Raw genomic sequence first — 12,347 nt, 5'->3', positions numbered from 1 at the left:
CTGGTCCTTTTCTGCCTCAGAAAAAGTTTTTTGAATTGTTTTGTTTTGACTTCCTGTTCATTGTTTTACCTATTTTCTTTTTCTCAATGCTCTATTATTTGGGTGTGGACTCTCGAACTGGTCCTCTCATTTTCTCATAGTATCATGTTCTTATTTCATGGATACAACGCTTTCATTTTCTCTCTGAGGATATTAATGGTATTTTAAAAAGTTCTCTTCACCCTCCATAATTTCTGTTTCTTTTAAGTTGCTTTTTTTGTTTGTTCTGGTCTTCCACTTTCTTACTAGAGGCTTTTCTTGGGCATCATATAATCTCTGGTTGTATGCTCATAGTTTAGAATAAGGAACTATTGGAAGCTCTGAGCTTCACTATGGTTTTCTAGCTGGGCCATTTGCTGGTGGAACTCCAGTGTCAGAATCTTCAGATCTTTCCCTCTGAGCTTCTCCCAAAGAAGTCTTTGAATATTGTGGCTGGAGAGAGTGAAGTCTGCCTGCCGGATTTCTCAGAGTCCAGCGAGGGAAGAGGGATGGGGAATCTCAGCATTCAGCATTTCGTATGTGTACAGTCCTTTAATCCCGTTTTCAGAACAGTATCCACATTTTCAGAACAGTATCCACAATCTCACCTATGCCAAATGTCCTTTGCTTTATCCTCTCTGGAAACAAAGCTCCAGCCTTCTGCCTGGTAGTGGAGAGTGTTTCCCTATGGGCAAATAATAGAAGAGGGGATCTAGGGATTTAATTATTTCCTAAACAGTTTTTTCCATACTCCTTAGCTCCTCGTTCCATAGAGACCTTGGCTGCTACTTCCTGAGCCTTTTGAGGATTCTTTCCGGATAAATTGGTTGGTTCTCCACCTTCCCTCTCCTGGCTTAGATTTTCACTTTCTAGGATTGTTAAGTTAATTATCTTTCGTTCAGTTGCTTTCTGGATTCCACATTGTGTTGCTGTTATCTCTTCTCCTGTCATCTCTGACCTTGTGAGGTTTTGTCTTTAAAAGTCTTCAGCGTAGTTCTAGTCAGGTTTCGGGACGGAACGAAATTAACTGGGCTTGCTCAGTCCATCACCTTAATTCAGAAGTCCTTTGACGCACTTTCTTCAGTTGGTTCTGTGACACTGTATTCTCCTGAGTGTTGTCTTATTTACTTGATGCTCTCAACTCAGGTGCCCTTGTGGGGTCCCCTTCCTCTTTCTGCCCTCTCTGTGGTGAAGGGTCACAGCTTCCTTCTGAGCTCCTCTTCTTTAGCTGAATTCACCCTTAATTGGCTTCATTCAGTCCTAGGCCCCAAATACCACCCATATGCTATGCTTCTCAAACTCACATTTCCAGCCTGGCCTTCCTTCTGAATGTAGAATCGCTGACTCAGAGTCTTCTCTCGGGTGTCCAGTAAGCATTCCCTTCGCCCAAACCAGTTTCTCCTCCAGTGTTCTCCTGAGTAGAAGGCACCACCGTGTACCAGTTACTCAAGCTAAAAACCTGATGTCATTCCTTGATTCTTCTCTTTCTCCCACATCCAATCCCTCAGAAAATCCTGGAAGCTCCATTTTAAAAATATAGCCCCAATCTGGCCACTTCTCACCACCTTAACCACTATTTTAGATGTTCCCTTAACCAGAGAAGCTTTCTGGGCCACCCTATATAAGGTGGTCCACCCCTTCTAGCACAGCACTCTCACACTGTCTCTCTTTCTCTCTCTGTCTCTCAATCCAACACCACAGAACATATTCTATTTTTTTTTTTTTTTTTTTTTGCCTTTTTATAGTTGTAACTCTCTTCTCCAACAGTGAAAACCTGGCCCCTCTTATTATCTGAGTGTTTCAGCTAAAAGGGATCTCAGAGGCTGAGGCCTCTGCATTCCAGAAAAGAAACTGAATAAACAGTCAAGTGAGTAGCCAATTCAAGATGATGCTAAGTAGTTTGTACAGAGCTTTTACATTTGAGAATTTTGTAATTCTGGGGATTAAATGTGCTGGGGATTAAAGGAGCAATAATGATATGCAACTATAACTTACCTTTATATGCTCCTTTTATATAATTTATCTGGGGAAATGTTTGTAGGAACTAAAGTTGCCTGATACTGGTAATCCTATATTAATACTTAATTTGCAGGAGGGGCATGGTGGCTTACGCTTGTAATTCTAGCACTTTGGGAGGCTGAGGCGGGTGGATCACTTGAGGTCAGGGGTTTGAAACCAGCCTGGCCAACATGGTGAAACTCTGTTTTTACTAAAAACACAAAAATTAGCCAGGCGTGGTAGCACACGCCTGTAATCCCAGCTACTCGGAGGCTGAGACAGGAGAATTGCTTGAACCTGGAAGGTAGAGGTTGCGGTGAGCTGAGATTGTACCACTGCACTTCAGCCTGGGCGACAGAGCGAGACTCTGTCTCAAAAAAACAGAACAAAACAAAACAAACACCCAAAAACCTAATTTATTGAATAATCAAGATATATTCCATTTTTCTGGACAAAATGTAGAAGCTACTTGGAAGGTTGAGGCGAGATGATCCCTTAAGTCCAGGAGTCCAAAGTTCAGTGAGCTATGACAGCACCACTGCCTCCAGCCTGGGCAGCAGAGCAAGACCCTGTCTCTTAAAAAAAAGTAAAAAGTGGAGGCTAATGTCTCATCTTAGTTGCATTTTTCTAAGCCTTTTTTCTCGACAGTGACTTTTTCTAGTGTCTATGCCTATATGCCGCTCAAACAAGGAAAAGAGAATTTGGAGAGAAGCAACTTCAAGCCCAGGGACACAGCCCTGGTCCAGTAATGTCCCAACCAGCCTTCCTGGAAATGGCCTCTTCCTTTCCTTCATGTGATCCCACTCTCTGCTCAAATACCCCCTGATCTGCCTGAAAGGATTTCCTGAACTTCTGGCCTGTGACAACAGTGGCCTTGTAGCTTCTCTCAGAGGCTGGAAGTGACTTTTTGTGGTCCCCTTAACACAGCTACTCAAGAATTTCCTCCCTGATTTACTTATTCGTTTTGGCTGAGGACCACAGCAACACTGTGGAATGTTTGATTTATCAAAACAGTAAGTCCAGCCAGCGGGTTGGGGTCTCAGAAAATAAATGCACTCTCTCTGTGGTTCATTTCTTATACTCCCTGCCTTGGTTCGTTGTTGTTGTTTTAAATGCTTCCAGGCGACGTGCCTCTTTCTAATTCACAAGAAGTACCTGCTGGGACTACTGGTTGCCCTGGTAATATAAGATGTGAGTCAGGGAAGAAGTACTGGGAGCAGTGGCTTGGAGTTTAGCTGCTGTGATGGAGAAGAGAGTAGAAAGATGTCAGCGGGGTGCAGCTGGCTGCCATGGCAGCATGGGGAAAGAACCAGGATGCCTCGGGTTATTAGATTATTATTAACATTTGTTACATGGTTTGCAACGTAAAGCTCTTCGCTATAATCAGTAAAGTCTTCATTATCTAAACAAACAAACAAACAACAGCAATGCTGCCCTGAGAGACCATGTGCCCACACATGGAAGATGAGTCCTGCTTCAAGGCCGTCGGTTTGGGGCAACTTGAGAAAATAAACAGCATCTTTTGTGCTGAATAGTAACTAACTTTACATCAACAAAAAATTCCTTGTAGAAATGGAGCTCAAATTACCAGGCAGTTTCCCAGTAGTGTCACAGATGTTTGAGACAGGTGGTTATAAATACTTGTTGAAATCTCTGTAGGTTTTCATATCCTTACCTATAGAAGTAGATGTTTGCATTTTTGTTAACCTGTTGTCCCTAGAATTCAGCGGTGTGCTGGTCACATATTTTTACATTTTGGGTTCATGGAATGACTGTTTGATGAGTAAGATGACTATGTGTCACCTAGGGTTTTTCACTACTAAAGCCTATCTTGGTTTATTTTTTCTTTTCTTGAGCTGAATTCCATGGCTACACTAAAGAATGTGTTTGTGCTGCTTTATTTTTATTAGGGTACCAGAACATCTCGTGAAGAGCATAACTTGGCAGACACTGCAAGCTGTAAATTTTTGCCATAAACACAATGTAAGTCTCATGATCTCTTTTGAAAAGTGAGAAGGCTCCCCTTAAGCTGAGGTGGAGCCTTGTACAAAGTTTATATCACACTTTTGTGGGTAAAATTTTTTACCCAAATCTTCATAAGCCTGATTGGGTAAGTAGAGGCTAAAAATGCCAACCTAGGTATTCCTTCTTGCTCAGGTTATACAAAATATGCATTTTTATGATTTTAAGAAACTAGTGCCAGGCATGGTGGCTCCTGCATGTAATCCCAGCACTTTGGGAGGCCAAGGTAGGCAGATCACTTGAGCCCAGGAGTTCGAGACCAACCTGGACAACATGGCAAAACCCTGTCTCTACAAAAAATAAAAAAATTAACTGGGTGCTGTGGTGTGTGCCTGTGGTCCCAGTTACTCAGGAAGCTGAGGTGGGAGGATTGCTTGAGCTGGGGAGGCGGAGGGTGCAGTGAGTCAAGATCACACAACTGCACTCCAGCCTGGATGACAGAATGAGACCCTGTCTCAAAACACACACACATACACACACACACACACACACAAACCCAAAAAATTATTCATATATTTATACTGCTTAGAAACTACTCAGATTTAAGGTAGAACCCCATTCACTTGGAGTCTATGTGATCTTGTACTCCCAAAAGGCTATGAAATTGAGGGAAACCCCAGATGATTCATGCCTGCTTGGCTGCAGTATGCCAGTTGCAGTAGGTGGAACCCCAAACCCAGTGCAAAGTGCTAGTGTCTGCTTTGGTGAGATAAGAGTGTTGAGTGTGGAACCAAGCAACCCATTGAAAGCCTGTGACACTCCTGGCCACAGGTGGCTGGTAGAGACATAGTAGACTATTGCGCAGGTGACGTGACTTCACAGAGGCTGGGAAGCCTGCTGCTCCATCCAATACAACACTGCCCACTGCCTGTGCCTAGAAACCAGATTTCAAAGTTAGAGCTTCATTTTGACCATGAGTGCAATTTCACTGCAATATTTTATCCTACTCAACTGCCAGGGTCAATTTAGGTGGTAGGGCTAAATCTCCTTCTTTATATTGTTCCAAATGATTTTTCCTGATGCTGCATTCCTGGAAGGAGGAAGTATGAGAGTAGGCAGCACTTCTCCCTGAGGAGCCTCCAACTAGCTAAAGCTATAATCCTTGTCATACACAGGGGAGAGTGGACACCCATATTGTTAGTTACTGTGACTTAGCACTCTCTTGAGAGCAGGTTTTAGGATTGGGGAGCAAGAGAGACTGCACTAAGACCCTGGTAGGGCAGATCTGGGATGCTAAAAACAAATATAATGCATACCACAGTTCCCTGGAGAGCCCCAGACGCCCTGTTTGGCTCCATGTGCTGATGGGGGTGGGTGCAGAAACTTGTAAAGAATTCCCAGAACAGAATAGGAGCACATACTTGCTTACAAGTACTTCTGACCATATGTCATCATGATATTCATGGTGTACCCATTTATAGCAATATGTGAAGCTAGTGGTAAAAGAATAGAGATCTCAGGGATGTTAATTGCTAAGAACCAGATAGATTGTAATAAAATCCCAAAGTTGTTTTATTTCAGCCCAAATTTTCAAGAATAATAAATACCCATGGGCAAACATTGACACTGATCTCTCACCCTGAAGGTCGTTTGGAGTGAGAACTGGTCATGCCCAAGAAGAACCCGAGTCCTCTCCAGATTCTTAAGAATAACCCCAGGGTTTCAGGCTGCAGGCCAAAGAGGGTCTCTCAGGTTGCAGAACCATCTAGCATTCTCCTCCTGAGAGGAAAACACTTGGGAAAGAGGAACATTATTAGGGACCCTGAGCAGTATTTTGACCCAGCTTTAAAAAAAAAAAAAAAATTGTAATTGTTAATTAGGTTGTTGATTTGTTCTTTACCAAAGAAATTGTCATGTAATGAGAAAATCATGTGAAGATTCTCAAACGTTCTTCTCTCTAATATCACCCGGTTAAAGAATGTTGGCTGTGTGCTGGAAACCACAGGTGACTTGAGTCTAAATTCTGGAGGGGGGGCCACATCCTGAGGGGTGGCTGCAGCTCTCAGAGCACTTGTGTGTAGGACAGAGCTGACATCTAGCGACTCTCCCCAGAGGGTGAGGGCTGCTGCCTACTCTTGTTTATCTTGTTGGGATGAATGTCAGAGCTGGAAGGGAGATCTCTTGGCAAGCTGTGGTTGCCGCCCTTCGCTTCCAGCTTATCTCAGCAGGCTCAGGGCTTGTCCTGTTTACGAGGCCAACTGTATTCTATTCGCAGTTAAACAACTGAATTGTGAATTCTGCTTAAGCACCAATGTGCAGCTCCTGCAACCGTGATGCAGCCTCACCCGGACCTTTCAACATTTTCCCTTTCACCTAGAACTGTTAGATTAAATACAGGACACCCAGTTACATTTGAATTTCAGATAAACAAGCATAACTTTTTAGTGTAAGTACATCCCAAGTGCTTCATGGTATGTATTATACTAAATAATTATTTATCTGAAATTCAAATGTAACTGGGTGTCCTGTATTTTTCTTTGCTAAGACTGGTTACCCTACTTTCATTTTCCTTTCACCCTTCTTAGTTCTTTTGGGCCTTTTAGGAATTTGGGATGATTCAGGCTCTGACAGGCTTGGTACTAGATTTATTTTAGGCTGCTCTTTTGCTGTTGTCCAATAAGCCAAGGAGAGATTTAAATTATGTATCCAATATTTGCTAAATAGTCAAGTGTTTCATTTATCCCATATATAGTTCAGCCTTAATATTGTTTTTGTTTTGATTTGTTACACTAGTGCATACATAGAGATGTGAAGCCAGAAAATATCCTCATCACAAAACATTCTGTGATTAAGCTTTGTGACTTTGGATTTGCTCGGCTTTTGAGTGAGTATTGACATTTTCTTTTGTTAAGTATAAAAGATGGAAAAGTTCTTGATACAATAAAGGATCTAAATGCTCTAGAAGTATACAAGCTAGTACTTGTATATTTAGGGCATAAGCATGCTATAAATTATAATTTTGTAATTACTGAAAACGTGTAGATACATACAGTGGTTTACATACGTATGCTCTCCATAAATTATACCACAGTAAAGCGGTTATTAAAAAGTATCTTACCGAGACGGGCGGATCACAAGGTCAGGAGATCGAGACCATCCTGGCGAACACGGTGAAACCCCGTCTCTACTAAAAATATATAAAAAACTAGCCGGGCGAGGTGGCGGGCGCCTGTAGTCCCAGCTACTCGGGAGGCTGAGGCAGGAGAATGGCGTAAACCCGGGAGGCGGAGCTTGCAGTGAGCTGAGATCCGGCCACTGCACTCCAGCCTGGGCGACAGAGCGAGACTCCGTCTCAAAAAAAAAAAAAAAAAAAAAAAAAAATATCTTACCTCCCTGATTTCTACCATTTCTTGCTAAAATAATACTTTTCAGAAGTGCTACTTTAGAATAGCGGCTTTCAACCTTGGAGGCAGATTAGAATCACCTGGGGGAACTTTTTTTTTTTTTTTGAGACAGGGTCTCACTCTGATGCCCAGGCTGGAGTGCAGTGGCACAGTTCACAGCCCACCACAGCCTTGACCTCCCCAGTTCAGGTGATCCTCCCACCTCAGCCTCCTGAATAGCTGGGACTACAGGCATGAGGCACCACACCTGGCTAAGTTTTGAATTTTTTTTGTAGAGACAGGGTTTCACCATGTTGCCCAGGCTGGTCTCGAACTCCTGGGCCCAAGCAATCCACCTACCTCAGCCTCCCAAAGTGCTGGGATTACAAGCGTGAGCTGCCGTGCCCAGGGGACTTTAAATTCTATGCCCAATAACCCCCCAGACCCTCCCCAGGGATTGTGTTTTAACTGGACTGAAGTGTGGCTTGAGCATCAGTAATTTAAAAATATATATATATTTAAGTGATTTGAATGTGCAACTAGAATTGAGAACCAACGATATAGAATAAGGCCACAAGATTGGGCGCAGGCTTGACGTCTGAGATCACCCTCTCCCAGTTTTGATGCCAGCCTTCCGCTGCTCTTTGTTTTCCATGTTCCATCACCGGCCAGCTGGACCGAGTGACTACTATACAGACTACGTGGCTACCAGGTGGTACCGCTCCCCTGAGCTGCTGGTGGGGGACACGCAGTACGGCCCCCCAGTGGATGTTTGGGCAATTGGCTGTGTCTTTGCTGAGCTGCTATCAGGAGTGCCTCTGTGGCCAGGAAAATCGGATGTGGATCAACTCTATCTGATTAGGAAGACCTTGGGTAAGTGGTGTTTTCGTCCTGCCTTTTGGAAAACTGGGTATTTCCCCAGGTTGGGGCAGGGCAGAGCCAAGTTCCCTGTCTCACCTAATGCCCTTTAAGGCATTAGTTAGGAAAGAGGAAAACTGGAAGCCTCATTTAAATGACTCCATTAAAGGTGGCCATATTTGTTTTAATTAAAATAGTTAACAATTATTGAGTACTTACTCATTGTCCAAAAAAACCGAAGATTCTTGAGCAGTTTGGATCACGTTAAAATGTTAATAATGACAATAACAACAATACAAACTCACATTTCTGTAAGGGCTTAGCAGTTTACGGAACACTTTCATGGTTTACCTCATTTATGACAATTTGTGTCATTCATTTGGATGTCCTTAACCCCAGCCTGCCTGACTAGTTTGGATTATTCAGACTCTACGGAGGATGATTCCCAACCTTCTAAGTGTCAGGAGGAAGGCTAGTGCTAATGTCACGCAGCCTGTCTTGCTTTCCGGCCCCAGTGCCCTTTCCTTTCTCTCTAACCTCGGAGGCGGAGGGGAAGGGCAGGGGAGGAGAAGGGAGGGAAGGTGAGAGAAAAAAAAAAAAACATCAGTATTGATTGTCCTCTTCCAAAGTCAGGGAGTTTAGACATAAACTCCTCTGACTCCCCTGAGTATCCCAGTTTAAAGTAAACTTTTCCTCCTCTAAACTCTTGTAGCAACTGCCATCGCCATGCCTTCCCTTGTAATCTTATCTTCCCAAAGATACTGTAAACTTCCTGATGGTGAGATCATGTCTTATATTTCTACTTATCCTCCACTAGTGTCTGCACATTGTAGGCAATAAATGTTTGTTGAGAGCTTGACTTGGTCGAGTGACATGGAAGGTGCTTTGTAGGCCTTCCAGGGGCACTCAGCCTTTCTTGGCTGTGTTTCCTCTAGTGATTTTAGGACAGCCTTCCCATGTCACCTCTCTGGCACTGGAGGAAGAAGGTTATTAAGGTGCAAGGAATTGTGCTCATGATGCAGCTCACTGAGATCTGGGGCAAGGCATTAGAGGGTGTGCTTTTTGGTTGCTCACCCAAAATGAGGTGAGGCAGCAGTTTTTGCATTTGAGTGCGAGGTAAATTTCTAGGATGCATCAGTAATTAGATAATTTGATACCCCAGAGTAGGAACTCCCACAGTGCCCGGGAAATGGGCCTGGTTGTGCCCCAGGAGAACACTTTGAGTATCTCTCTATATTCTCTGAACAAAATCCCTCTTCAAGTATAATATAGAATTTTACATAAAGGCGGTTTTAGCTGATGTGATGGAAATGTGGGCAGGAGGAGCTTCCTAGAGTCCCCTGAAATATAGAAATACTCTTTTTGTTTCATTGTGTCACATTGTAAGTGCCTCTAAACAGTAGATGAAATGGCACTTCCAAGTGATCGCTAATTGGTGAAATAAGAAAAGATGGTCCCAAATGTGAAAATGTACTCCTTCTAGCTAGAAAATCCATGATTTCTTCCCTCCTTTCCTTCCCCTCCCCTCCCTCCCTCCCTTCCTCCCTCCCTCCCTCCCTCCCTTCCTACCTTTCTTTCTTCCCTCTCTTCCTTCTTCAAATATTTATTGAATGCTTGCTGTATGTTAGACACTGTTATAAGTGCTAGGGCAATAACATTTTATCTTGACCTATCAGGATTCAGTTAATAGGATTTTGATTTGTGGTTGTTTCCCTTTTGCTGTTTTTTAAAAGGCATTATTTTATTTGTGTGTATGTTCTTCTGAGTTGTTTGGTTTGGGTTCCTTCAGTACACTGTAGGCTCTGAGAACAAGAACCTGAGAGCAAGAAGCTGTAGCCCTCAGTTTCTGTTGCTTGCCTCCTCTGTGCCTAACACAGTGTGCTGTCCACTGTAGGGACTGATACAGGTTGCTGTGGGTTTCCTGAATGCCTCTCCTTCTGATTGCCCAAGAACACTGCAGTGTCCATAGACATGGGCAAGACCAACACAGGATTGATGGAAGAAAACCATAGATCAGTGTTTGCTAACCAATTTCACTTACCTTTTTTTTTTTTTCTTGTCCAAAGGGGATCTCATTCCTAGGCACCAGCAAGTGTTTAGCATGAATCAGTACTTCAGTGGAGTGAAAATTCCAGACCCTGAAGATATGGTGAGTGACCCATTTTGGAGAGAGCTCTGTAGGCCAGGCTAGCTAGGCTTTGGTCGTTATTCACCTCCCTGAGCCCCATGGCTCACCCTGCATTGGAGGTCAGTCTAAGAGAGAAAAAGAAAATTGGAGCAAACTGGCTAGCGAGACTTTAGCCTTAATGCAAATTTAGAGGCTGTTGATAACAGAGTCCAGCCAGCCTGTTGCACAGGAATACAGAGCTGCCTGCTGGAGCCACACCCGTCCTTTATCATTTTTTAGCAGTTGAACCTAGGTAGCTCAGAGCCAACCAACTTTTAGACCTAGACCTATCCAGATAAAGTTAACTAGTTTTTCCCCAGCATTGTCCAAATTCCCTACTCTACTATGCTTATGGTCTCCAGACCATGGGAAAAATCATAATGAACTTACTTGGGTTGGGCACAATGGTTCACGCCTGTAATCCCGGCACTTTGCGGAGGCCGAGATGGGCAGATCACCTGAGGTCAGGAGTTCCAGACCAGCCTGGCCAACATGGTGAAACCGTCTCTACTAAAATTACAAAAATTAGCCGGGCATGGTGGCGCATGCCTGTAATCCCAGCTACTCAGGAGGCTGAGGCAGAACTGCTTGAGCCCAGGAGATGGAGGTTACAGTGAGTTGATACCACACCACTGTACTCCATCCTCGGCGACAGAGCAAGACTCTGTCCAAAAAAAAAAAAAAAAAAAAACAACAACTTCCTTAGCCAGTCTTACTCTAGTGCTTGCCCTCTATGGCCAACCCAAATGGGAGAAGCCCATTTTTTAAGAACAGAAAAATCTGAAATGTTTATATCCCTAATCCACTTCCAACAATTTATTCCTGTGAAACCATTATCCAAGAGCATAAAGATGTGGCATTATTTAATAGAAATTATTTCCTTCGGTATGCTATCAGTAGGGGATTAAGTATGGTACATCCTTACAATAGAAATACCTCATCAGGCCAGGTGTGCTCATGCCTGTAATCCTAGCATTTTGGGAGCCTGAGGCAGGTGTATCAGGGGCTCGAGACCAGCATGGGCAACACAGCAAAACTCTGTCTCTACTAAAAATACAAAAAGTTGGACCAGCATGGTGGCACGCACCTGTAGTCTCAGCTACTCAGGAGGCTGAGGTGAGATCACCTGAACTCAAGAAGTTGAGGCTGCAGTGACCTGAGATTGCTGCACTCTCGCCTGGGCGACAGGAGTAAGACCCTGTCTCCAAAAAAAAAAAAAAAAAAAAAAAAGAAAAAAGAAAAAAAAAATGCCATATAGAGTCAGGTGTGGTGTCCCACACCTATAGTTCTAGCAACCCAGGAGACAACTGAGGTGAAAGATGCTTGAGTGCAGGAGGTCAAGACCAGCCTGGGCAACATAGCAAGACCCTGTCTCTACAAAATATTTTTAAAACGAACTGGGGTTGGTTGCACATGCCTATAGCTCCAGCTACTTGGGAGGCTGAGGCAGGAGAATCACTTGAGCCCAGAAGTTTAAGGTTACTGTAAACTATGATCATGCCACTGCACTCCAACCTGGGTGACAGAGCAAAACTCTGTCTGTAAAAGTAAGTAATATCATGCAGTGAAAAAAAAAAAAAAAAAAAAAAGACGGTTAGAAAACAGTGTAGGCTGGGCATGGTGGCTCATGCCTGTAATCCCAGCACTTTGGGAGGCCAAGACAGGTGGATCGCTTGAGCCCAGGAGTTTGAGACCAGCCTGGGCAACATGATGAAACCCCGTCTCTACTAAAAATACAAAAATTAGCTAGGCACGGTGGCACACATCTGCAGTCCCAGCTACTTGGGAGGCTGAGGTGGGAAGATGGCTTGACCTTGGGAGGTAGAGGTTGCAGTGAGCTGAGATCATGTCACTGTACTCCAGCCTGGGCAACAGGGCCAGATTCTGTTTCAAAACAAAAACAAAAACAAACAAACAAAAAGTATGTGTAATTTGACCAAGTTTTAATAAATATGTAATAT

General features: G+C 43.6%; 1 protein-coding gene across 3 annotated transcripts in view; it reads left to right on the top strand.

The window, feature by feature from the left end:
• The window catches only part of CDKL1 (cyclin dependent kinase like 1), a 68,828-nt gene that overhangs the window by 47,688 nt on the left and 8,793 nt on the right, over positions 1 to 12,347 (top strand). For all 3 annotated transcript variants that reach the window (XM_037983940.2, XM_073010977.1, XM_007986636.3), the window contains exons 4-7: positions 3,927 to 3,999; positions 6,772 to 6,862; positions 8,034 to 8,234; positions 10,286 to 10,368. In XM_037983940.2, coding sequence (XP_037839868.2) covers positions 3,927 to 3,999; positions 6,772 to 6,862; positions 8,034 to 8,234; positions 10,286 to 10,368 — 448 coding nt within the window. The remainder of the gene's footprint in view (positions 1 to 3,926; positions 4,000 to 6,771; positions 6,863 to 8,033; positions 8,235 to 10,285; positions 10,369 to 12,347) is intronic.

The sequence above is a fragment of the Chlorocebus sabaeus genome, chromosome 24 (genome assembly GCF_047675955.1).
Source record: "Chlorocebus sabaeus isolate Y175 chromosome 24, mChlSab1.0.hap1, whole genome shotgun sequence".
Classification (NCBI taxonomy): domain Eukaryota; kingdom Metazoa; phylum Chordata; class Mammalia; order Primates; family Cercopithecidae; genus Chlorocebus; species Chlorocebus sabaeus.
Note: the sequence above shows the minus strand (reverse complement) of the source record. Positions and strands in the feature narration are given on the sequence as shown.